This window comes from Pelophylax lessonae (genome assembly GCF_965119305.1).
Source record: "Pelophylax lessonae genome assembly, chromosome: 2".
NCBI classification, from domain to species: Eukaryota; Metazoa; Chordata; class Amphibia; order Anura; family Ranidae; genus Pelophylax; species Pelophylax lessonae.
Window position 1 is genome coordinate 2,818,692 of NC_138769.1, and position 26,110 is coordinate 2,844,801.

The 26,110-nt window shown below is 46.7% G+C and overlaps 1 protein-coding gene across 1 annotated transcript in view; it reads right to left on the reverse strand.

Annotated features, from left to right (window-relative positions):
- The window catches only part of LOC309545809 (uncharacterized protein), a 291,848-nt gene that overhangs the window by 192,647 nt on the left and 73,091 nt on the right, over positions 1-26,110 (reverse strand). The window contains exon 2 of the mRNA XM_082245167.1: positions 6,338-6,664. Within this exon, the coding sequence (XP_082101293.1) occupies positions 6,338-6,664 (327 nt within the window). The remainder of the gene's footprint in view (positions 1-6,337; positions 6,665-26,110) is intronic.

Genomic DNA, 26,110 nt, shown 5'->3' on the forward strand with positions numbered 1-26,110 from the left:
CTTAATCCGGCCCTGGTCCTCCTCCACCGCCGCTTCCACCTACACCGCCCATAGGTGTGCGCAGCCTATTGCATTAGGGTGTGCACCCCAAAGTTTAAATACACATGCATGTGTTTGCCTACATGTACATGGCCCCGATACATTACTCTCCCTGCTGGCAAAGTGAAATAGAGCAGAGCAGGTCCGAGGGAGATCTTTCCCATCTCCTCACTGGCAAACAGAGCGATAATGCTAATGTGCCCTAGGTGATTAGGGTGTGCCCAGGCACACCCGGCACACCCTGTGCGCACGCCTATGACACTGCCACATCCATCACCACCTCAACCTCCCTCCTACTCCATATGGGCCTCGTCCTTCAGAGATGAAGAACATTGTTTTATTTTTCTGTTTTTTTTGTTGTTGTTTTAAGTTCTTTCCCTATCCACGTTTGTTTGCAGAGCACTTGCCATGCTCTTAACTACGTTTTGCTGCCATTTGCAGCACTCTAGCCCTTTCCTTTGGTGTTTTAGAGCCATTTTAGTGCCTGAAATTTTGGGTCCCCATTGACTTCAATGGGGTTCGGTGTCCGGGAAAAGTTCGGCAAAAGTCCGGGACACGGACCGGGACTTTTTTTTAAAGTTCGGCCGAACCCGCCAAACACGGACATCCAGGTGTCCGCTCAACTCTACCGGTATAGCAAACACCAGTGATAAGGTCCAAGCCCATATGGATAAGGTAACTTAATTGCAAGGCAGAACCAGAGCTATAGCTAGCGAGGGTTGGAATCCTTTTAAGGCTTTGGGAGGTTTCGGGGATTTTTTGTTCTCCATTGGATCTTGGTTGAAGGAAATAGGAGTATATACAGTGGGTACGGAAAGTATTCAGACCCCCTTAAATTTTTCACTCTGTTATATTGCAGCCATTTGCTAAAATCATTTAAGTTCATTCTTCTTCCTCATGAATGTACACATAGCACCCCATACTGACAGAAAAACACAGAATTGTTGACATTGTTGCAGATTTATTAAAAAAGAAAAACTGAAATATCACATGGTCCTAAGTATTCAGACCCTTTGCTGTGACACTCATATATTTAACTCAGGTGCTTTCAATTTCTTCTGATCATCCTTGAGATGGTTCTACACCTTCATTTGAGTCCAGCTGTGTTTGATTATACTGATTGGACTTGATTAGGAAAGCCACACACCTGTCTATATAAGACCTTCTAGATCACAATGCATGTCAGAGCAAATGAGAATCATGAGGTCAAAGGAACTGCCTGAAGAGCTCAGAGACAGAATTGTGGCAAGGCACAGATCTGGCCAAGTTTACAAAAAGATTTCTGCTGCACTTAAGGTTCCTAAGAGCACAGTGGCCTCCATAATCCTCAAATGGAAGACGTTTGGGACGACCAGAACCCTTCCTAGAGCTGGCCGTCCGGCAAAACTGAGCTATCGGGGGAGAAGAGCCTTGGGGAGAGAGGTAAAGAAGAACCCAAAGATCACTGTGGCTGAGCTCCAGAGATGCAGTCAGGAGATGGGAGAAAGTTGTAGAAAGTCAGCCATCACTGCAGCCCTCCACCAGTCGGGGCTTTATGGCAGAGTGGCCCGACGGAAGCCTCTCCTCAGTGTAAGACACATGAAAGCCCGCATGGAGTTTGCTAAAAAAAACACCTGAAGGACTCCAAGATGGTGAGAAATAAGATTCTCTGATCTGATGAGACCAAAATAGAACTTTTTGGCCTTAACTCTAAGCGGTATGAGTGGAGAAAACCAGGCACTGCTCATCACCTGTCCAATACAGTCCCAACAGTGAAGCATGGTGGTGGCAGCATCATGCTGTGGGGGTGTTTTTCAGCTGCAGGGACAGGACGACTGGTTGCAATCGAGGGAAAGATGAATGCGGACAAGTACAGGGATATCCTGGACAAAAACCTTCTCCAGAGTGCTCTGGACCTCAGACTGGGCCGAAGGTTTACCTTCCAACAAGACAATAACCCTAAGCACACAGCTAAAATAACAAAGGAGTGGCTTCACAACAACTCCGTGACTGTTCTTGAATGGCCCAGCCAGAGCCCTGACTTAAACCCAATTGAGCATCTCTGGAGAGGCCTAAAAATGGCTGTCCACCAACGTTTACCATCCAACCTGACAGAACTGGAGAGGATCTGCAAGGAGGAATGGCAGAGGATCCCCAAATCCAGGTGTGAAAGACTTGTTGCATCTATCCCAAAAAGACTCCTGGCTGTATTAGATCAAAAGGGGGCTTCTACTAAATACTGAGCAAAGGGTCTGAATACTTAGGACCATATTTCAGTTTTTCTTTTTTAATAAATCTGCAACAATGTCAACAATTCTGTGTTTTTCTGTCAGTATGGGGTGCTATGTGTACATTCATGAGGAAGAAGAATGAACTTAAATGATTTTAGCAAATGGCTGCAATATAACAAAGAGTGAAAAATTTAAGGGGGTCTGAATACTTTCCGTACCCACTGTATACTTATGTTGTTCTTGTTTCTATTCCTCTTATATGCCGTGGTGAAATTATCCTGTTGTCTAATCGACCGAGTCACCAAAGCCCGAGCAGATGACCTCGTCCTGATTGCTGAGACAAGACGCCCCAAAAACCTGCCCCTCCATCCGACGCCAAGGAATCCAGCCCAACCGCTGATCAACGCATCCCATCCTCTCATGCCCTCTGTCTGAAGTCATCTCCCGAAGAACGGAACCCAATGTCGTTTCCTTTCGATGGATTGTTTTTACCCGTTATCTTTTTCTTTTTATAAACTTTTTGAAATGGATTGTTTTATCGTGAGAAGAACTGTTCTGTTTATTTGGAAGAAGAAGAAGAAGAAGATTCATCAAGGGACACATGGGAGCATATGACAAAGAGGAGGGGCTGTTGTGGAATTTTTGATAGACATTTCTTTAGTTAAATAGTCATAATGTCTCCTAGTGTCGGTTTTACCGATAATCGCTATTTACAGTGATTATTGCTTTAACTGTCGTTGCAGGAAAGACTTGTTAGTGATAAGATGACAGCCATTTCTGCTAATCTTTGCACATGGCTGTGTTTCTACATAAGCACTGCCCATTGTACTTTCTGTGATTGGTGGTTGTGAAGCCACTCCCTGTAACTCCCTTTTGTTCACTTGCTGTAAATAAACCAAGCCCTGCCTTGAGACTCACACAGAAGACACAGAAGACACAGGAAGCTCTCTCACACACACACACAGACACAAGCTCACACAGCCATTCATCCATGCAGACACACAGAAACTCTTACCCACACACAAACATATCCGCAGAGAGACCAGGCAGATGGCATCGAAATGACCCAGCTTGTCTGTTTCTTTTTTGTCGCCGAGCGCTTGGTAAACCTTATGCAAAAGAGTGGTACAATTGTACTTTTCAGTACAAGCTATAAATGGAGCTTGGTGCGTAATAATCTTGAGCGCACTGAAGCGGGTTTCTATGCTCCAGGCCCTATTAATTTTTTACAACATCCTGAACTATGTAGTCTCTGACCATCTCCTGTACTATGTTTGCAGTCTGTGACCATCTCCAGTAATATGCCTGCAGTCTCTGACTGTCTCCTCTACTATTTCTGCAGTCTCTGACCATCTCCTATACTATTTCTTCAGTCTCTGACTACTTCCTGTACTATGTCTGCAGTCTCTGACTGTCTCCTGTACTATTTCTTCAGTCTCTGACCATCTCTTGTAGTATGTCTGCAATCTCTGACCATCTCCTGTACCATGTCTGCATTCTCTGACTGTGACCTGTTTTATGTCTGCCGTCTCTGACCATCTCCTGTACTATGTCTGCAATCTCTGACCATCTCCTGTACTATGTCGGCAGTCTCTGACCATCTCCTGTAGTATGTCTGCAATCTCTGACCATCTCCTGTACTATGTCGGCAATCTCTGACCATCTCCTGTGATATTTCTGCAGTCTCGGACCATCTCCTGTAGTATGTCTTCAATCTCTGACCATCTCCTGTACTATGTCTGCAGTCTCTGACCATCTCCTGTACTATGTCGGCAATCTCTGACCATCTCCTGTGATATTTCTGCAGTCTCGGACCATCTCCTGTAGTATGTCTTCAATCTCTGATCATCTCCTGTACTATGTCTGCAGTCTCTAACCATCTCCTGTACTATGTCTGCAGTCTCTGACCATCTGCTGTACTATATCTGCAGTCTCTGACCATCTCCTGTACTATGTCTTCAGTCTCTGACCATCTCCTGTACTATGTCTGCAGTCTCTGACTGTCTCCTGTACTATGTCTGCAGTCTCTTACTATCTCCTGTAGTGTGTCTGCAGTCTCTGAGCATCTCCTGTACTATGTCTGCAATCTCTGACCATCTCCTGTGCTATGTCGGCAGTCGCTGACCATCTCCTGTACTATGTCTGCAGTCTCTGACCATCTGCTGTACTATATCTGAAGTCTCTGACCATCTCCTGTACTATGTCTTCAGTCTCTGACCATCTCCTGTAGTATGTCTGCAGTCTCTGACCGTCTCCTGTACTATGTCTGCAGTCTCTTACTATCTCCTGTAGTGTGTCTGCAGTCTCTGAGCATCTCCTGTACTATGTCTGCAATCTCTGACCATCTCCTGTACTATGTCGGCAATCTCTGACCATCTCCTGTGATATTTCTGCAGTCTCAGACCATCTCCTGTAGTATGTCTTCAATCTCTGACCATCTCCTGTACTATGTCTGCAGTCTCTGACCATCTCCTGTACTATGTCTGCAGTCTCTGACCATCTCCTGTACTATGTCTGCAGTCTCTGACCATCTCCTGTACTATATCTGCAGTCTCTGACCATCTCATGTAGTATGTCTGCAGTCTCTGACCATCTCATGTAGTATGTCTGCAGTCTCTGACCATCTCCTGTACTATGTCTGAAGTCTCTGACCATTAGGGATGATGGAACGGTTCGGGTCGACCATCGGTTCGGCCGAACATTGACTGTTTGAAATTCGGCCGAATTTAGAACTTTTTGCTGAAAAAGTTCTGAATTCGGCAACCAGCACCGACCAAAATGCAATGGGACAGGAAATGGTCTTTAAAAGCCCATGATTGGACCAGAACCATCAGTAAAAGCCAATTGAGGGGGCAGGAGAATGCTAGGAATGGGATTGGAGTGACTAGGGGGTCCAGAGGCCAATCATTAGTGAATACGCCCCCTAGTATATAACATAGCCCTGCCAAATCTCCACCATTTTAATCCAGGGCTGTGGAAGAGAGTGGAAGCAGTTCTATTACTTCTGCTTCAAAAGTGTCATTTAGCAATTATTAGTGTGAGGAAAGGGATATCTAGTGTAGTTAGGGTGCTATTTTCCACTTTAGTTAGCTTCAAAAATATAGTTTCTGTAGGGAAAGTGTTAAGTGCAAGGGTAACCGTAGTGTAGTGTAGGGTGAACTGACACTGACTGCTATGGCAGGGTGACCAAACCCTTCCATGTCAGGGTGACCGCTATAGAGAAAAGATTGTTTCTCTTAGGTCACTTACAGAACTGTAACATCTGTACTTCTGTGTAGAGGTATATATACACACACACACTTATATGTATATATACACATACACATATATAGGTGTTATAGCAGAAAAGCCATATGGGTGTGAATTATTTCATTAGCGCAAGTATAGTGTTCTGTTACTTTTACACCTATATATGTGTATGTGTATATATACATATAAGTGTGTGTGTGTATATACCTCTACCCCCAGACACTAAATCCAAAGAAACGTTTTTTTTTTTTTTTTTAATTTTTTTCAATAATTGGCTCTCTTTCAAAAATGAAAATTTTTAAGAACTTTTTTTGTGTGATTAATAGTCCCTGGGGCATGACCCAGAACCCTAGGCACTTTTTAGGGGCATTTATTGGGTTTTAGGGCTTCAAAATTTTGTTTTTTGATTACCGAAGTTCGGGTCCCATTTATTTCAATGGGGTTCTGAAATTCGGGCTGAACTTTTGGGAGGTTCGGGTGTTCTGGTCGAACCAAACTTTTCAAAAGTTCGATCATCCCTACTGACCATCTCCTGTACTGTGTCTGCAGTCTCTGACCGTCTCCTGTATTATGTCTGCAGTCTCTGACCATCTCCTGTAATATGTCTGCAGTTTCTGACCGTCTCCTGTACTATGTCTGCATAGTTCAGGTCACGGCAACTTCAGGAGGGCTGAGCACTGCAGATGTGAACCCACAGGGAATGGTGGGGGTGGGGCAGTAAGCAGAGGACATTGTACATACGTCTCTCCCAGATCTTCTACTATATAATGTATGGATATAAAGACACGGAGCGGGGAGGACACTGCTAGGACTGGAGGTGGGGATTGGATGGGACTTACCTTCTACATGGATGGTGTAATCCTCTCTTTGTATTTTGTATCCTGCAGAGTTGTATATTTCCACACTGTATATCCCGTCATTGTACAGAGTCACATTGGATATGATCAGACTTCCATTCTCTGATATCTTTGTATTGGGGAAATATCTGACATCAGACAGATTACATTCCCTGTGTTCAGCTATTCTTTTCCAGTATAGAGGAGGTTTCTGATAGTCCCAGGAAATCCGGTCACATCTCTCTGTATGGTTGAGGGTGAGATGGAGTCTGATGGGGATGAGAAGGTCAGATCCCAGCCGGGTGAATATTTCCTCCTGAACATCATTTCCTGCACAGACAGAATACAGATCCCAGTCAGGTCACAGTGTACACTCCCCTCCCCCCTCATATAACACACATTGATGGAGAACCATCTGGAATCCCATGAGACTAACGAATAAAAAATCCAACCCTCTCCAAGATGTCCATGTGACAAACGAGGGTCAGACCTCTGTCACCTTCACCAACATGTGACAAATGACAGGTCCTCCTCACACCGCGCTGTCACTGATACCCAACAACGCCGCTCTCAGCCTCACCCGGCACAAAGATTTTCCAGCTTGCGGGACACAATCTAAGTGGCAGCAGACTGAGAGCGATTGTCACTGGGATTGGAGAACTAAGCAATCAACTCTTTAATCTTCCACCAACTATCTCTGAATGCCAACATGTTTCAGTCTAAACCACTTGCTGACCGCCCACAGTATACGGTATATACTAGGGATCAACCGATTATCGGCAAGGCTGATATATGGAGGGCCGATATTGACTTTTGCCGATATATTTGTATCGGCCCCGGAACTGGCCGATATTACCGATATTCCAAATATTCCTCATGTAAGGGTAAAATGATGTCACAGCATAATTCCATTTACAAATGTTATTGAATATTCCACTCACATATCTACAGATTATAGATATGAGCAATTAAGGGAGGTCATGACATCACTTCCGGGTTCTCGGCGCCAGATTAAAAAAAAAAATGACAGCATTCAAAAACAGCTAAACTTGGTGTTTTGAATGCTTTTAAGTGCAGAGGAGGGGTTTGGGGTCTTTTAGATCCCAAGATCCCTCCACAATAGTACCTGTACCTATCAATACCGATATGCATTGGCCAAAATATTGGTATCGTTATTGGCAACGAAAAACCGATATCGGTCGATCACTAGTATATCCCTCATTACTTTGACATTTAATACCGGCATTATGGGAGGAGCTAGCTGCAATCATCCCGGATCATTTATTTCTGTGGGCGATTCTGCGTCTAATAAAAATGATCCCAGCAACGGATTCCCCGCAGGAGAGGATGATGAGGGACCACATACAAGACTTTATATACAAGACTTTAGTAATGAAAATGGTATTATTAGTAGTAATCAGCATGGATTCGTGAAAAATCGTTCTTGCCAAACCAAACCAATTACCACTTAGGTAATAGATTGAGGAATAGGACCTCCAAGGTGGTTTTCTCTGAAATACTGCCTGTACCTCGAGCCACACAGGAGAGGCAGAAGGAGATTAGGGAACTTAACAAGTGGCTGAGGAATTGGTGTAGGAAGGAGGGGTTTGGGTTCCTGGAGAACTGGGCTGACTTCTCAGTCGGCTACCGGCTCTTTAGTAAGGATGGGCTGCACCTTAATGGGGACGGTACAGCTCTTTTGGGGAGAAAGATGGCCACCAAGTTGGAGGGGCTTTTAAACTAGGAGATGGGGGGAGGGCTCAGAAGTAGAGTCAGTCAGGAGGGAGCAAATGACTAAAGGCAGTTGTAGAGTCAGCAGCGACAGTAGGTCCATAACGGCAATTGGCAGGTCTGTGCGGGAAATCCTCAGACCAAACAGGAATAAACATAACCACCAATCACGTTTAACTTCCGTAAAACTAAGAGGGGTATATGCTAATGCCAGGAGCCTAGCTAATAAAATGGATGAGTTGGAAATGTTAGTACATGAGGATGACATAGACCTTGTGGGAATAACAGAGACTTGGTTCGACCCCTCACATGACTGGCTGGTCAATATCCAAGGGTATTCGGTGTACCGGAAGGACAGGGTAGGAAAAAGAGGGGGAGGGGTATGTCTCTATGTCAAGAACAATGTACGGGTGATAGAGAGGAGTGATATTACGGAAGGGATGAGCATGGATTTAGAATCAGTGTGGGTAGAACTCCATAGGGAAGGAGAAAAGGGAAAAGTAATTGTGGGGGTTTGCTATAGGCCACCTAAACAAGGGGAGGAGGTAGAGCTGGAATTTTTAGCACTATTGGGGAAAGTGGCAAAACTGGGATCAGTCATCATATTGGGGGACTTCAATTATCCCGACATTGACTGGGAAGAGGGGACTGCACACTCACAGAAGGCCCATCTATTCATGGAAACCTTACAGGACAACTACATGTCACAGTTGGTGGATTCCCCTACCAGAGAAAATGCAGTCCTTGATCTATTGAGATATTGAGACCTAATCTCGGAGGTAGGGGTCCAGGACTACCTGGGCTCTAGCGATCACAGGATGATCACATTTAGTATAAATAACAATATAACACGGAAAGTGGGGAACATAAGAACCCTAAACTTCAGAAGGGAAAACTTTCCAAAATTGTACTCATTGATGGAAAGAGTAAATTGGGACCAAACCCTGGGATCACTGACCACAGAGGAAAAATGGGAATGCTTTAGGAACATATTAAGCAAATGCATCTTGCAGTGCATTCCTATGGGAAATAAATTTAGAAGAGACAAAGTCAAACCTGGCTGGCTAAACCGTAGCGTTAAAAAACTTATTAGGGGAAAAAAATTGGCCTTCAAGAAATATAAAGCAGAGGGCACAGTATCGGCTTTCCAGCAATGCAAGGAGGAAAATAAGAAGTGTAAACACGAAATCAAGATGGCTAAAATCAACTTTGAGAGACAAATAGCGGAGGATAGTAAAAAAAACACAAAGAAATTATTTAAATATATCAACAGCAAAAAAACTAGGGCAGAGCATATTGCACACATAATCGATGATGGGAGGATAGTTACAGAGGACACTGAAAAAGCAACCGTGCTGAATGCTTTTTTCTCGTCAGTCTTTACACAGGAAATGGAGGGGTACACTGACCATGACTGTATGGGGTACACTGACCATGACTGTATGGGGTACACTGACCATGACTGTATGGGGGTACACTGACCATGACTGTATGGGGTACACTGGCCATGACTGTATGGGGTACACTGACCATGACTGTATGGGGTACACTGACCATGACTGTATGGGGTACACTGGCCATGACTGTATGGGGTACACTGACCATGACTGTATGGGGTACACTGACCATGACTGTATGGTTAGTAGTAATACACAGGACTTGCCACTATGACTAACAGAGGGTGAAATCAGGGAAAGGCTGGTTAAACTTAACACAAACAAATCACCGGGCCCGGATGGCGTACATCCAAGAGTACTTAAGGAACTCAGTAAGGTTATATCTAGACCACTGTTCCTGATCTTTGCTGACAGTATTAGGACAGGAGATGTACCAGGGGATTGGAGGAAAGCTAACGTGATTCCGATATTCAAAAAGGGTCAGAAGCATATACCAGGTAATTATAGGCCTGTCAGTTTGACATCAATAGTATGTAAACTTCTGGAGGGGATGATAAGGGACTATATCGTAGAGTTTTCTAAAGACAACAACATCATCAGCAGTAATCAGCACGGGTTTACAAATGGGCGTTCTTGTCAAAGCAATCTCTTAACATTCTACGAGGAGGTGAGCTGTGAGCTAGATAGGGGGAGACCAGTAGATGTGGTGTACTTGGATTTCGCTAAGGCGTTTGATACAGTTCCCCACAAGCGCTTAATTTATAAAATAAGGTCTGCAGGTATCGACAGCAGGGTTTGCTCTTGGATACGGAACTGGCTAAAAGGGCGTGTCATAAACAGCGCATACTCAGACTGGGGTGAGGTGGTAAGCGGGGTCCCCCAAGGCTCAGTCCTGGGACCAACCTTGTTCAATTTATTCATAAACAGCATTGAGGTCGGGATCAGTAGTTCGTTATCAGCTTTTGCAGATGACACAAAATTGGGCAGGGCAATAACTGCACAGCATGAAGCAGATATCCTACAGAATGACCTGGACAAAATAACGGAGTGGGCAACGACATGGCAAATGAGGTTTAATGTGGAGAAGTGTAAGGTTTTGCACTTGGGGACTAGAAACATAAAAGCACAATACACGTTAGGGGGGGAACCCTTGGGGGAATCAAAAATGGAGAAAGATCTGGAAGTCTTGGTTGATGATAGATTAGGCAACAGCATGCAATGTCAAGCGGCAGCTGCCAAAGCCAGCAGAATATTAGCATGCATAAAGAAAGGGATGTATTCCAGAGATAAGACTATAATCCTTCCACTTTATAAAACTCTGGTCCGACCGCATCTGGAGTATTCTGTCCAGTTCTGGTCGTCACGTCAGTCCTCAGGAAGGATGTGTTGGAGCTGGAGAGAGTCCAGAGAAGGGCAACATAGAAACATAGAAACATAGAATGTGTCAGCAGATAAGAACCATTTGGCCCATCTAGTCTGCCCAATATATCTGAATCCTATGAATAGTCCCTGGCTCTATCTTATATGAAGGATAGCCTTATGCCTATCCCATGCATGCTTAAACTCCTTCACTGTATTTGCAGCTACCACTTCTGCAGGAATTGGAGGACCTTAATTATGAAGAGCGTCTGCAATCGCTTGATTTATTCTCCCTGGAGAAGAGACACCTGAGGGGGGACATGATAGCAATTTATAAATATCTCAATGGGGATCTCAGCTTAGATAAAAAGCTGTTCAGTCGAAGGGATTGCATGAGGACTCGAGGGCATACAATGCGATTAGAGGAGAAGCATTTTAACCTCAGGCAACGTGGGGGGTTCTTTACTGTTAGGGCTACAAGATTGTGGAATTCTCTACCACAAGAGGTGGTTTCTGTGGGAAGTATGGTGGCTTTCAAAAGACTCTTAGATGTACATCTCAAGGATCAGAACATTCAGGGCTATGTGAGATGATTACGGCCACACATCCTTAAACAGGTTGAACTGGATGGACTATTGTCTTTATTCAACCTCACCTACTATGTAACTATGTAATCTATTAACCTTCTATGATGAAGTAAGTTGCCATCTAGACAAAGGTAAGCCTGTGGATGTTGTGTATCTGGATAAAGGAAGACCTGTGGATGTGGTGTATTTGGATAAAGGAAGGTCTGTGGGTGTGGTGTATCTGGATAAAGGAAGACCTGTGGATGTGGTGTATCTGGATAAAGGAAGACCTGTGGATGTGGTGTATCTGGATAAAGTAAGGGCTGTGGATGTGGTGTATCTGGATAAAGGAAGACCTGTGGATGGGGTGTATCTGGATAATGGAAGACCTGTGGATGTGGTGTATCTGGATAAAGGAAGGCCTGTGGATGGGGTGTATCTGGATAAAGGAAGGTCTGTGGATGTGGTGTATCTGGATAAAGGAAAGCCTGTGGATGTGGTGTATCTGGGTAAAGGAAGGTCTGTGGATGCGGGATATCTGGATATAGGAAGGTCTATAGATGTGGTGTATCTGGATTAAGGAAGTCCTGTGGATGTGGGCAGGGGCGTACCAAGGGGTTGACCAGATTGGCGCCCGCCAGATTGGCGCGCAGGCTGAGGGGGGGGTGCAAAAAACAAAAAAATTGGAAGTGTTAGCAGTGATTGTTGCGCCCTCCCCACAGCCTGCGCCCCCAGGCAGCATGCGGCTCCAATCCCGGAGCCCTGTGTCCACTCCAGGCAGCGTCAGTACGGGCTCTCCGGAGCACTGTCTCTGCCCACACATGAGGCCAGTCAGCGGTCACATGACCATGACATCATCAATCAGCTCCAGCGATGGCAGCCTGGGGGTGGGGATTACACTGAGGCTGTCAGAGGAGCCCATACCGCGGACCAGCACCTTCAACCTCCTTTCCACTCCGAGGACAAGCTGACCAGGGGACACCTCTCTCTCTCTCCCTGTCACCCCCCCTCTCTCTCCCTGTCACCCCCTCTCTCTCTCTTCCTGTCACCCCCCACTCTCATTCTCTCCCTGTCACCCCACTCTCTCCCTGTCAACACCCACTCTCTCCCTGTCAACCCCCCTCTCTCTCTCCCTGTCACCCCCACTCTCTCTCCCTGTCACCCCCTCTCTCGCTCCCTGTCACCCCCCTCTCTCTCTCTCCCTGTCACCCCCTCTCTCCCTGTCACCCCTTCTCTCTCTCTCCCCCTGCCACCCGCTCTCTCTCTCTCCCTGCCACCCCCTCTTTCTTTCCCTGGATCCCCCCTCTCTCTCCCTGCCACCCCCTCTCTCTATCCCTTCCACCCCCCCCCCCCCCTCTGCCTGTCACCCCCCTCTCTCTCTCCCTGTCACCCCATCTCTCCCTGTCACCCCCCTCCCTCTCCCTGTCACCCCCCCTCTCTCCCTGTTACCCCCCCTCTCTCTCCCTGTCACCCCCCTCTCTCCCTGTTACCCCCTTCCCTTTCTGTCACCCCTCTCTCCCTGTCACCCCCTCTCTCTCTCCCTGTCACCTCCCTCTCTCTCTGTAAACCCCCTCTCTCTCTTTCCCTGTCACCCTCTTCTCTCTCTTTCTCTCCATGTCACCCTCTCTCTCTCTTTCTCTCCCTGTCACCCCCCTCTCTCTCTTTCTCCCTTTCACCCCCCTCTCTTTCCCTCTCCCTGTCACCCCCTCGCTCTCTCTCCCTGTCACCCCCTCTCTCTGTCTTTGACACCCCCTCTCTGTCACCACCCCCCTCTCTGTCTGTCTCTGTCACCCCCTCTCTGTCACCCTCTGTCTCTCTGTCACCCCCCCTCTCTGTCATCCCCCTCTCTGTCCCTCTGTCAAACCCCCTCTCTGTCAGCCCCCCACTCTGTCACCCCACACTATCTATCTCTCTGTCTGTCACCCCCTCTCTCTCTCTGTCTTTCACCCCCCTCCCTCTCTGTGTCTGTCAACCCCATCCCTCTCTTTCTCTGTCTGTCACCCCCTTCCCCTCTCTCTCTGTCTATCACCCCCTCCCCCTCTGTCTGTGTCAACCCCCTCCCTCTCTCTGCCTGTCACCCTCCCTCTCTCTCTCTCTCTCTGTCTGTCACCCCCCTCTCTCAGTGTCACCCCCCTCTCTCTCTGTCACCCCTCCTCTCTCTCTCTGTCAAACCCTCTCTGGGGGGGGGGGGGGCGCCGATACTGCTCGTCAAGGGAGCTGGAGGCCCTAGGTACGCCTCTGGATGTGGGCTATTTGGATAGAGGAAGACCTGTGGATGTGCTGTATCTGGATAAAGAAAGGCCTGTGTATATGGATAAAGGAAGGCCTATGGATGTGGTGTATCTGGATAAAGGAAGGCATGTGGATGTGCTGTATCTGGATAAAGTAAGGCCTGTGAATGTGGTGTATCTCGAAAAAGGAAGGCCTGTGGATGGGGTGTATTTGGATAAAGGAAGACCTATGGATGTGATGTACCTGGATAAAGGAAGGCCTGAGGATGTGGTGTATCTCGAAAAAGGAAGGCCTGTGTATGGGGTGTATCTGGATAAAAGAAGGTCTGTTGATGTGGTGTATCTGGATAAAGGAAGGCCTGTAGATATGGTGTATCTGGATAAAGGAAGGCCTGTAGATGTGGTGTATCTGGATAAAGGAAGGCCTGTGGATGGGGTGTATCTGGATAAAGGAAGGTCCGTGGATGTGGTGTATCTGGATAAAGGAAGGCCTGTGGATGTGGTGTATATGGATAAAGGAAGGCCTGTGGATGTGGTGAATCTGGATAAGGGAAGGCCTGTGGATGTGCTGTATCTGGATAAAGAAAGGCCTGTGGATGTAGTATATCTGGATAAAGAAAGGCCTGTGGATGTGGTGTATCTGAATAAAGGAAGGTCTGTGGATGTGGTGTATCATGATAAAGGAAGGCCTGTGGATGTGCCGTATTTGGATAAAGGAAGGTCTGTGGATGTGGTGTATCTGGATAAAGGAAGGTCTGTGGATGTGGTGTATTTGGATAAAGGAAGGCCTTTGGATGTGGTGTATCTGGATAAAGTAAGGTCTATAGATGTGGTGTATCTGGTTAAAGGAAGGTCTGTGGATGTGGTGTATCTGGATAAAGGAAGGCCTGTGGATGTGGTGTATCTGGATAAAGGAAGACATGTGGATGTGGTGTATCTGGATAAAGGAAGGCATGTGGATGTGGTGTATCTGGATAAAGGAAGGCATGTGGATGTGCTGTATCTGGATAAAGGAAGGCCTGTGAATGTGGTGTATCTCGAAAAAGGAAGGCCTGTGGATGGGGTGTATTTGGATAAAGGAAGACCTATGGATGTGATGTACCTGGATAAAGGAAGGCCTGAGGATGTGGTGTATCTCGAAAAAGGAAGGCCTGTGTATGGGGTGTATCTGGATAAAAGAAGGTCTGTTGATGTGGTGTATCTGGATAAAGGAAGGCCTGTAGATGTGGTGTATCTGGATAAAGGAAGGCCTGTAGATGTGGTGTATCTGGATAAAGGAAGGCCTGTGGATGGGGTGTATCTGGATAAAGGAAGGTCCGTGGATGTGGTGTATCTGGATAAAGGAAGGCCTGTGGATGTGGTGTATATGGATAAAGGAAGGCCTGTGGATGTGGTGAATCTGGATAAGGGAAGGCATGTGGATGTGCTGTATCTGGATAAAGAAAGGCCTGTGGATGTAGTGTATCTGGATAAAGAAAGGCCTGTGGATGTGGTGTATCTGAATAAAGGAAGGTCTGTGGATGTGGTGTATCATGATAAAGGAAGGCCTGTGGATGTGCCGTGTTTGGATAAAGGAAGGTCTGTGGATGTGGTGTATCTGGATAAAGGAAGGTCTGTGGATGTGGTGTATTTGGATAAAGGAAGGCCTTTGGATGTGGTGTATCTGGATAAAGTAAGGTCTATAGATGTGGTGTATCTGGTTAAAGGAAGGTCTGTGGATGTGGTGTATCTGGATAAAGGAAGGCCTGTGGATGTGGTGTATCTGGATAAAGGAAGACATGTGGATGTGGTGTATCTGGATAAAGTAAGGCCTGTGGATGTGCTGTATCTGGTTAAAGGAAGGTCTGTGGATGTGGTGTATCTGGACAAAGGAAGGCCTGTGGATGTGGTGTATCTGGATAAAGGAAGACCTGTGTGTGACGAGACCAGTCTCGCCACATTGCATTGGAGGAGCCTGGTTGCCCGCCTGCTGCAATATGACTATGGACCTAGGGGCTTTTACCCATTTAAGACTGTATTTGGGCATGAAAATGTGCCTGCGGTCGGTCAGAAAAGGACTTACGTCTAACTTTTTAACGCCTGGAGGGATTTCTATGATTTTTGGTTATGTTTGCATTTGAAGTATGCTGATTCTGAAAATGTAAGTTTTATTTGAATGTGATGCATATTTTAGAAGTTATGTAAATGTTGCTTTTGGCATGAGGTGGCTTTGCCACACCTATTGTCGGGTGTGCTAAGTATTCCTGTTCCATGCTAATGACCTTGCATTGTTCTGGCCAGGTGGCTAGATAATTAGTTTAGTGTTATTTTGTGCCTGTTTACAAATCTATCTGCATATGCTAATGCAATGAGACTCACATTACCTGATAGTGTATATAATGTGTTTGTGGGGATTTAATAAACAGTCCACTGCTTGAACTTCACACGGAGCCTTGTCTCGTGCTTGGGGGGATTCACTGTATGCTGTACGAGACTGATTGCCAGGAGTGTAAGCTGATGTATGCTTCTCCTGTTCATCTGCTAGCAGCTATTCGTGAGGTTCCAGGTTGGAGTGCTATTTTGTACCCAGTTCGGGAGTATGGTGTTCCTGCAAGTAGCTGTGCCTGTCTAGCAGAAAGGGGCATATCTACTAAACGGATTTTAACCCCTTGTCTGCTGAAACGGTCCGTTACACTGTGGATGTGGTGTATCTGGATAAAGGAAGGCCTTTGGATGTGGTGTATCTGGATAAAGGAAGGCCTGTGGATGTGGTGTATCTGGATAAAGGAAGGCCTGCGGATGTTGTGCATCTGGATAAAGGAAGGTCTATGGATGTGCTGTATCTGGATAAAGGAAGGTCTATGGATGTGGTGTATCTGGATAAAGGAAGGCCTGTGGATGTGGTGTATCTGGATAAATGAAGGCCTGGGGATGTGGGGTATGTGGATAAAGGAAGGTCTGTGGATGTGGTGTATCTGGATAAAGGAAGGCCTGTGGATGTGGTGTATCTGGATAAAGATAGGCCAGTGGATGTGATGTATCTGGATAAAGGAAGGTCTGTGGGTGTGGTGTATCTGGATAAAGATAGGCCAGTGGATGTGATGTATCTGGATAAAGGAAGGTCTGTGGATGTGGTGTATCTGAATAAAGGAAGGCCTGTGGATGTGGTGTATCTGGATAAAGGAAGGCCTGTGGATGTGGTGTATCTGGATAAAGGAAGGCCTGTGGATGTGGCGTATCAGGATAAAGGAAGGCCTGTGGATGTGGCATATCAGGATAAAGGAAGGTCTGTGGATGTGGTGTATCTGGATAAAGGAAGGTCTGTGGATGTGGTGTATCTGAATATAGGAAGGCCTGTGGATGTGGTGTATCTGGATAAAGGAAGGTCTGTGGATATGGGGTATCTGGGTAAATGAAGGTCTGTGGATGTGGGGTATCTGGATAAAGGAAGGCCTGTGGATGGGGTGTATCTAGATAAAGGAAGGCCTGTGGCTGTGGTGTATCCGGATAAAGGAAGGTCTGTGGTTGTGGTGTATCTGGATAAAGGGAGGACTGTGGATGGGGTTTATCTGGATAAAGGAAGGCCTGTGGATGTGGTGTATCTGGATAAAGGAAGGCCTGTGGATGTGGTGTATCTGGATAAAGGAAGGCCTGTAGATGTGGGGAATCTGGATAAAGGAAGGCCTTTGGATGTGGTGTATCTGGATAAAGGAAGGTCTGTGGATGTGGTGTATCTGGATAAAGGTAGGCCTGTGGATGTGGTGTATCTGGATAAAGGAAGGTCTGTGGATGTGGTGTATCTGGATAAAGGAAGGTATATGGATGTGGTGTATCTGGATAAAGGAAGGTCTATGGATGTGGTGAATCTGGATAAAGGAAGGCCTATGGATGTGGTGTATCTGGATAAAGGAAGGCCTGTGGATGTGGTGTATCTGGATAAAGGAAGGCCTGTGAATGTGGTGTATCTGGATAAAGAAAGGCCTGTGGATGTGGTGTATCTGGATAAAGGAAGGCCTGTGGATGTGCTGTATCTGGATAAAGGAAGGCCTGTGGATGTGCTGTATCTGGATAAAGGATGGACTGTGGATGTGGTGTATTTGGATAAAGGAAGGTCCGTGGATGTGATGTACCTGGATAAAGGAAGGCCTGAGGATGTGGTGTATCTCGAAAAAAGAAGGCCTGTGGATGGGGGTGTATCTGGATAAAGGAAGGCCTATGGATGTGGTGTATCTAGATAAAGGAAAGCCTGTGGATGTGGTGTATCTGGATAAAGGAAGGCCTGTAGATGTGGTGTATCTGGATAAAGGAAGGCCTGTGGATGGGGTGTATCTGGATAAAGGAAGGTCCGTGGATGTGGTGTATATGGATAAAGGAAGACCTGTGGATGTAGTGAATCTGGATAAGGGAAGGCCTGTGGATGTGGTGTATCTGGATAAAGAAAGGCCTGTGGATGTGGTGTGTCTGGTAAAGGAAGGGCTGTGGATGTGGTGTGTCTGGTAAAGGAAGGGCTGTGGATGTGGCGTATCTGGATAAAGGAAGGCCTGTGGATGTGGTGTATCTGAATAAAGGAAGGTCTGTGGATGTTGTGTAGCTGGATGAAGATGGTCTATGGATAAGGGGTATCTGGATAAAGGAAGATCTGTGGATGTGGTGTATTTGGATAAAGGAAGGCCTTTGGATGTGGTGTATCTGGATAAAGGAAGGCCTGTGGATGTTGTGTAGCTGGATGAAGATGGTCTGTGGATGTGGGGTATCTGGATAAAGGAAGGTCTGTGGATGTGGTGTATTTGGATAAAGGAAGGCATTTGGATGTGGTGTATCTGGATAAAGTAAGGTCTGTATATGTGGTGTATCTGGATAAAGGAAGGCCTGTGGATGTGCTGTATCTGGTTAAAGGAAGGTCTGTGGATGTAGTGTATCTGGATAAAGGAAGGCCCGTGGATGTGGTGTATCTGGATAAAGGAAGGCCTGTGGATGTGGGTTATCTGGATAAAGGAAGGCCTGTGGATGTGGTGTATCTGGATAAAGGAAGGCCTGTGGATGGGGAGTGTCTGGATAAAGGAAGGCCTGTGGATGTGGTGTATCTGGATAAAGGAAGGTCTGTGGATGTGGTGTATCTGGATAAAGGAAGGTCTATGGATGTGGTGTATCTGGATAAAGGAAAGCCTGTGGATGTGGTGTATCTGGATAAAGGAAGGCCTGGGGATGTGGGGTATGTGGATAAAGGAAGGTCTGTGGATGTGGTGTATCTGGATAAAGGAAGGCCTACGGATGTGGTGTATCTGGATAAAGGAAGGTCTGTGGGTGTGGTGTATCTGGATAAAGGAAGGCCAGTGGATGTGATGTATCTGGATAAAGGAAGGCCTGTGGATGTGGTGTATCAGGATAAAGGAAGGTCTGTGGATGTGGTGTATCAGGATAAAGGAAGGTCTGTGGATGTGGTGTATCTGGATAAAGGAAGGCCTGTGGATGTGGTGTATCTGGATAAAGGAAGGCCTGTGGATGTGGTGTATATGGATAAAGGAAGGTCTATGGATGTGGTATATCTGGATAAAGGAAGGCCTGTGGATGTGGTATATCTGGATAAAGGAAGGCCTGTGGATGTGGTGTATCTGGATAAAGGAAGGCCTGTGAATGTGGTGTATCTGGATAAAGAAAGGCCTGTGGATGTGGGGAATCTGGATAAAGGAAGGCCTTTGGATGTGGTGTATCTGGATAAAGGAAGGCCTGTAGATGTGGGGAATCTGGATAAAGGAAGGCCTTTGGATGTGGTGTGTCTGGATAAAGGAAGGCCTGTGGATGTGGTGTATCTGGATAAAGGAAGGCCTGTGGATGTGGTGTATCTGGATAAAGGAAGGTCTGTGGATGTGGTGTATCTGGATAAAGGAAGGTCTATGGATGTGGTGTATCTGGATAAAGGAAGGTCTATGGATGTGGTGTATCTGGATAAAGGAAGGCCTGTGGATGTGGTGTATCTGGATAAAGGAAGGCCTGTGGATGTGGTGTATCTGGATAAAGGAAGGCCTGTGAATGTGGTGTATCTGGATAAAGAAAGGCCTGTGGATGTGGTGTATCTGGATAAATGAAGGCCTGTGGATGTGCTGTATCTGGATAAAGGAAGGCCTGTGGATGTGCTGTATCTGGATAAAGGATGGACTGTGGATGTGGTGTATTTGGATAAAGGAAGGTCCGTGGATGTGATGTACCTGGATAAAGGAAGGCCTGAGGATGTGGTGTATCTCGAAAAAAGAAGGCCTGTGGATGGGGGTGTATCTGGATAAAGGAAGGCCTATGGATGTGGTGTATCTAGATAAAGGAAAGCCTGTGGATGTGGTGTATCTGGATAAAGGAAGGCCTGTAGATGTGGTGTATCTGGATAAAGGAAGGCCTGTGGATAGGGTGTATCTGGATAAAGGAAGGTCCGTGGATGTGGTATATCTGGATAAAGGAAGGCCTGTGGATGTGGTGTATATGGATAAAGGAAGACCTGTGGATGTAGTGAATCTGGATAAGGGAAGGCCTGTGGATGTACTGTATATGGATAAAGAAAGGCCTGTGGATGTGGTGTATCTGGATAAAGAAAGGCCTGTGGATGTGTTGTACCTGGATAAAGGAAGTTCTGTGGGTGTGGTGTATCTGGTAAAGGAAGGGCTGTGGATGTGGTGTATCTGGATAAAGGAAGGCCTGTGGATGTGGTGTATCTGGATGAAGATGGTCTATGGATAAGGGGTATCTGGATAAAGGAAGATCTGTGGATGTGGTGTATTTGGATAAAGGAAGGCCTTTGGATGTGGTGTATCTGGATAAAGGAAGGCCTGTGGATGTTGTGTAGCTGGATGAAGATGGTCTGTGGATGTGGGGTATCTGGATAAAGGAAGGTCTGTGGATGTGGTGTATTTGGATAAAGGAAGGCATTTGGATGTGGTGTATCTGGATAAAGTAAGGTCTGTATATGTGGTGTATCTGGATAAAGGAAGGCCTGTGGATGTGCTGTATCTGGTTAAAGGAAGGTCTGTGGATGTAGTGTATCTGGATAAAGGAAGGCCCGTGGATGTGGTGTATCTGGATAAAGGAAGGCCTGTGGATGTGGTGTATCTGGATAAAGGAAGGCCTGTGGATGGGGAGTGTCTGGATAAAGGAAGGCCTGTGGATGTGGTGTATCTGGATAAAGGAAGGTCTATGGATGTGGTGTATCTGGATAAAGGATAGCCTGTGGATGTGGTGTATCTGGATAAAGGAAGGCCTACGGATGTGGTGTATCTGGATAAAGGAAGGTCTGTGGGTGTGGTGTATCTGGATAAAGGAAGGCCAGTGGATGTGATGTATCTGGATAAAGGAAGGCCTGTGGATGTGGTGTATCAGGATAAAGGAAGGCCTGTGGATGTGGTGTGTCTTGATAAAGGAAGGCCTGTGGATGTTGTGTATCTGGATAAAGGAAGGTCTGTGGATGTGGTGTATCTGGATAAAGGAAGGTCTATGGATGTGGTGTATCTGGATAAAGGAAGGCCTGTGAATGTGGTGTATCTGGATAAAGAAAGGCCTGTGAATGTGGTGTATCTGGATAAAGGAAGGCCTGTGGATGTGCTGCATCTGGATAAAGGATGGACTGTGGATGTGGTGTATTTGGATAAAGGAAGGTCCGTGGATGTCATGTACCTGGATAAAGGAAGGCCTGAGGATGTGGTGTATCTCAAAAAAGGAAGGCCTGTGGATGTGGTGTGTCTGGATAAAGGAAGGCCTGTGGATGTTGTGTATCTGGATAAAGAAAGGTCTGTGGATGTGGTGTATCTGGATAAAGGAAGGTCTGTGGATGTGGTTTATCTGGATAAAGGAAGGCCTGTGGATGTGGTTTATCTGGATAAAGGAAGGCCTTTGGATGTGGTGTATCTGGATAAAGGAAGGCCTGTGGATGTGGTGTATCTGGATAAAGGAAGGCCTGTGGATGTGGTGTATCTGGATAAAGGAAGGCCGGTGGATGTGGTGTATCTGGATAAAGGAAGGTCTTTGGATGTGGTGTATCTGGATAAAGGAAGGCCTGTGGATGGGGTGTATCTAGATAAAGGAAGGCCTTTGGATGTGGTGTATCTGGATAAAGGAAGGTCTGAGATTGTGGTGTATCTGGATAAAGGGAGTACTGTGGATGGGGTTTATCTGGATAAAGGAAGGCCTGTGGATGTGGTGTATCTGGATAAAGGAAGGCCTGTGGATGTGGTGTATCTGGATAAAGGAAAGCCTGTGGCTGTGGTGTATTTGGATAGATGAAGGCCTGTGGATGTGGGGAATCTGGATAAAGGAAGGCCTGTGGATGTGGTGTGTCTTGATAAAGGAAGGTCTGTGGATGTGGTGTATCTGGATAATGGAAGGCCTGTGGATGTGGTGTATCTGGATAAAGGAAGGTCTGTGGATGTGGTGTATCTGGATAAAGGAAGGCCTGTGGATGTGGTGTATCTGGATAAAGGAAGGCCTTTGGATGTGGTGTATCTGGATAAAGGAAGGCTTGTGGATGTGGTGTATCTGGATAAAGGAAGGCCTGTGGATGTGGTGTGTCTGGATAAAGGAAGGCCTGTGGATGTTGTGTATCTGGATAAAGGAAGGTCTGTGGATGTGGTGTATCTGGATAAAGGAAGGTCTATGGATGTGGTGTATCTGGATAAAGGAAGGCCTGTGGATGTGCTGTATCTGGATAAAGGAAGGCCTGTGGATGTGCTGTATCTGGATAAAGGAAGGCCTGTGGATGTGCTGTATCTGGATAAAGGAAGACCTATGGATGTGATGTACCTGGATAAAGGAAGGCCTGAGGATGTGGTGTATCTCGAAAAAGGAAGGCCTGCGGATGGGGTGTATCTGGATAAAGGAAGGCCTGTGGATGTGGTGTATTGTCACGTACCTGATCCGAAGCTGGTGTGTAGAGAGGGCTCCCCTTGCGGCTAGGTGCAGAACACCCCTGGAGGTGAGACAGGGAGTGCTGTGCCCGAAGTAGCACGGGTTGCTGGCTGGGATGGCCAGATGGTGGCTGAGGCCAATGGGTGTAAGGTCCAAGGTGGATCTGGAACACTTGACAAGCCAGGCAGGTGTGCTGCAGGAACAAGGTAAGTTGGATAGCCTACAGGAGACTGGTAAAGCGGAGTCAATAGCCAAGCCGGGTCAAACACTGGAGAAAACAGGGAAAATCCAGGGACAAGCCAAAGGGTCAAAAGCCAGAGGTATCAGGAAGAGTCGGTGGTCAAGCAATCCGGGTCGGCAACAGGAAATCCAAGATAAAGGCAAAACAAGGCACAAGGGACACAGGGAGCTGAAGATCATCCAGCAACTAGTGCCTGTCATTGCTGAGTTTAAATAGGCCGTTTGGCGCCAAGCGCCGTCATGTCCTGCGTGCGTGTGTGCGCATTGGCGCACGCACGTTCTTAGTTGATCTTGCCCGGAGTTGGCCGCGCATGCGTATTCGCGCCAAGGCGCGAATTCGCTGATTAGCCAAACTGTAGGAGTTTACCTGACAGTGCCCCCCCCTGAGGGGCAGCCTCCGGATGCCCAAAAGGGCTTGTTTTCCTGGAAATTTTTTAAAAAAGACCCGTAACAGCCTGGGAGCATGTATGTTTTGTGCAGGTTCCCAAGAACTTTCCTCCGGTGGGTAACCTTTCCATTTCACCAGATATTGGGTTTGCCTTCCTCTTCTACGGCAATCCAGAATGGATTCGACTTCATACTCCGTTTCGCCATGAACTGGAGGTGGAGGCAAATCGTCTCTATTAGGAAAGGGACCAGGATTGGCTGGTTTGAGCAGGGACACGTGGAACACTGGATGGATCCTGTACGTATTAGGGAGGCACAGTTCAAAGGCCACAGGGTTAATTATTCTCTTGATAGGGAAGGGACCAATGAACCTTGGCCCCAACTTCCTAGATGGGCAGGACAACTTGAGGTTAAGGGTGGACAGCCACACCTTATCTCCCACTTTCAAGGCAGGACTGTCTTTCTTCCTTTTGTCAAAAAACTGTTTGTAGTCCTCTTGTGCTTTTTGCATAGTCCTTTGTAGGAGCAGGAAATTTTCTTGGAGAAATGTTATCCTATCTTGCACAGCAGGTACCGTAGTTTCAGGCATCGGGCTGGACAGAAAAGATGGGTGGAACCCATAGTTCGCAAAGAACGGAGACTGGTGTGTGGAAGCGTGAATGGAGTTGTTGTATGCGAACTCGGCACACGGGAGCAAGGCTACCCAATTGTCCTGTGAGAATGTAGAGAAACAGCGGAGGTATTTTTCAAGGGTCTGATTTGTCCTTTCAGTTTGACCGTTACTTTGCGGATGATACGCTAATGATAGACAGACCTCGATATTGAAGATTTTGCAAAGAGCCCTCCAGAATCTGGAGGTAAATTGTACTCCTCGGTCGGACACGATGCTGCTGGGCAAACCATGTAACCTCACAATTTCTTTGATAAAGGTATGCGCCGTGTCCACGGCCGAAGGAGTGCCAACCATGGGCACAAAGTGAACCATTTTAGATAGGCGATCTACTACCACCATGATTGTAGAAAATCCCTCTGGAGAAGGTAGGTCCACTATAAAGTCCATGGATAGCATTTCCCAAGGTTGCTTAGGAACAGGAAGTGGTCTCAATAGACCCCAGGCTTGGACATGGCTGCCCTTACTCCGAACCGAAGGCAGGTCGTGCAGGAACTCACATACTCCTTACAGTCTTGTCTGACATTCGGCCACCAATAGGACCGTTGGATGAGTTCCAGGGTCTTACGAACCCCAAAGTGACCGGCTAATTGGTGGTCATAGCATGCTTTAAGGACCGTGAGTCTGGCTTCCTGAGGTACAAAAATTTTATTATTATGTAAGAAAAAATTACCCTGTTTCTGGAGTGTAGAAGTCTCAGGGGCAGTGCATTGGGCAGAGGCCCGTTCAAGGGTGGTACTGAGATCCGGCTGGATTAACAGAAAATTTTGAGCAGACAAAATTGTGCTAGGAGTGACATCCATAGGAGTTTCAGGGAACATCCGTGAGAGGGAGCCTGCTTTCCCGTTCTTGGATCCTGGCCGGTACGTAAGATGAAAATTAAATCTTGAAAAGAATAGGGCCCATCTGGCTTGTCGTGGTCTCAAGCGTCTGGCAGATCTGAAATACTCGAGATTTTTATGATCTGTAAAGATCATAATTGGATGGGCTACGCCTTCCAACAAGTACCGCCACTCTTCAAGTGCCGCCTTGATGGCCAGCAGTTATCGGTCCCCTACATCATAGTTCCTCTCAGGCTGAGTGAGCTTTCGAGAAAAAAAAGCTACTGGGTGGAGCAGGGCTTTAGGTCCCTGGCGTTGCGAGAGGATTGCTCCTGTGGCTACCTCTGAGGCGTCAACTTCCAGGACATATGGCAAAGCCGGGTCCGGATGCTGTAGCACGGGGGCACTGGTGAACACAGCCTTGAGTTAGTCGAATGCTTCTTGAGCCTCTGAAGACCAGAGGAAGCAGGTTTGTTCTAGAGTTATCTGAGTAATGGGGGCAATGATGCGGGAAAAGTCTTTAATGAATCTGCGATAAAAATTTGCGAAACCCACAAACCTCTGGATACCCCTTTTGTCCGTGGGAGCAGGCCACTCCAAGATGGCAGACACTTTCTGAGGGTCCATTGCTATTCCATCCGTGGAAATGATCAGACCTAGAAACTGTATTGATGACTTCTCAAATTCACATTTTTCCGCCTTTGCATAAAGCCCGTGTTTTCTGAGAGTGGCCAATACTTTTTGCACGTGTATTCTGTGTGACTCCAAGTTGGCAGAAAAAACCAAAATGTCATCTAAGTAAACGATAAGGAAATTGTCCAGGAATTTTCTGAAAATGTCGTTTACTAGATGGTGGAAGGTTGCAGGGGCATTGCAGAGCCCAAAGGGCATAACCAGGTATTCGAAGTGCCCGAAACGGGTTCGAAAAGCAGTCTTCCACTCGTCGCCTTCACGGATCCGTACCAAGTTATAAGCACCTCGTAGATCTAACTTGGTGAAGACTTGAGCGGAGCGGAATCTCTGGAAAAGCTCAGGAACAAGAGGAAGCGGGTACCGGTTCTTTATAGTAATTTTATTTAAGTCCCTGTAATCCACACAAGGCCTTAGGGTATGGTCCTTCTTTTCTACGAAAAAGATGCCGGCTCCGGCCGGAGAGGAGGAAGGACGAATGAACCCTTTCTTGAGGTTTTCGTCAATGTATTGCCGTAGGGCTTCAAGCTCAGTCTCTGAGATCGGGAAGATACGGCCGAAAGGAATTTCGGCACCAGGTAACAACTCTATCGGGCAATCGTAGGGACAATGAGGTGGTAATGAGTCCGCTTTCTTCTTATCAAAGACATCAAGGAAGTTGTGGTACACAGAGGGAACATCTTGGCCAATGTTGGAAACAGGCTGAATAGAAAAACAACCAGCAGGAGGTGGGATCTCAGGAGCCACACAATGTTGACGGCAGTATGCTGACTTAAAAGATACTTCCCCTGTTGACCAGTCTATCAGTGGGTTGTGTGCCCG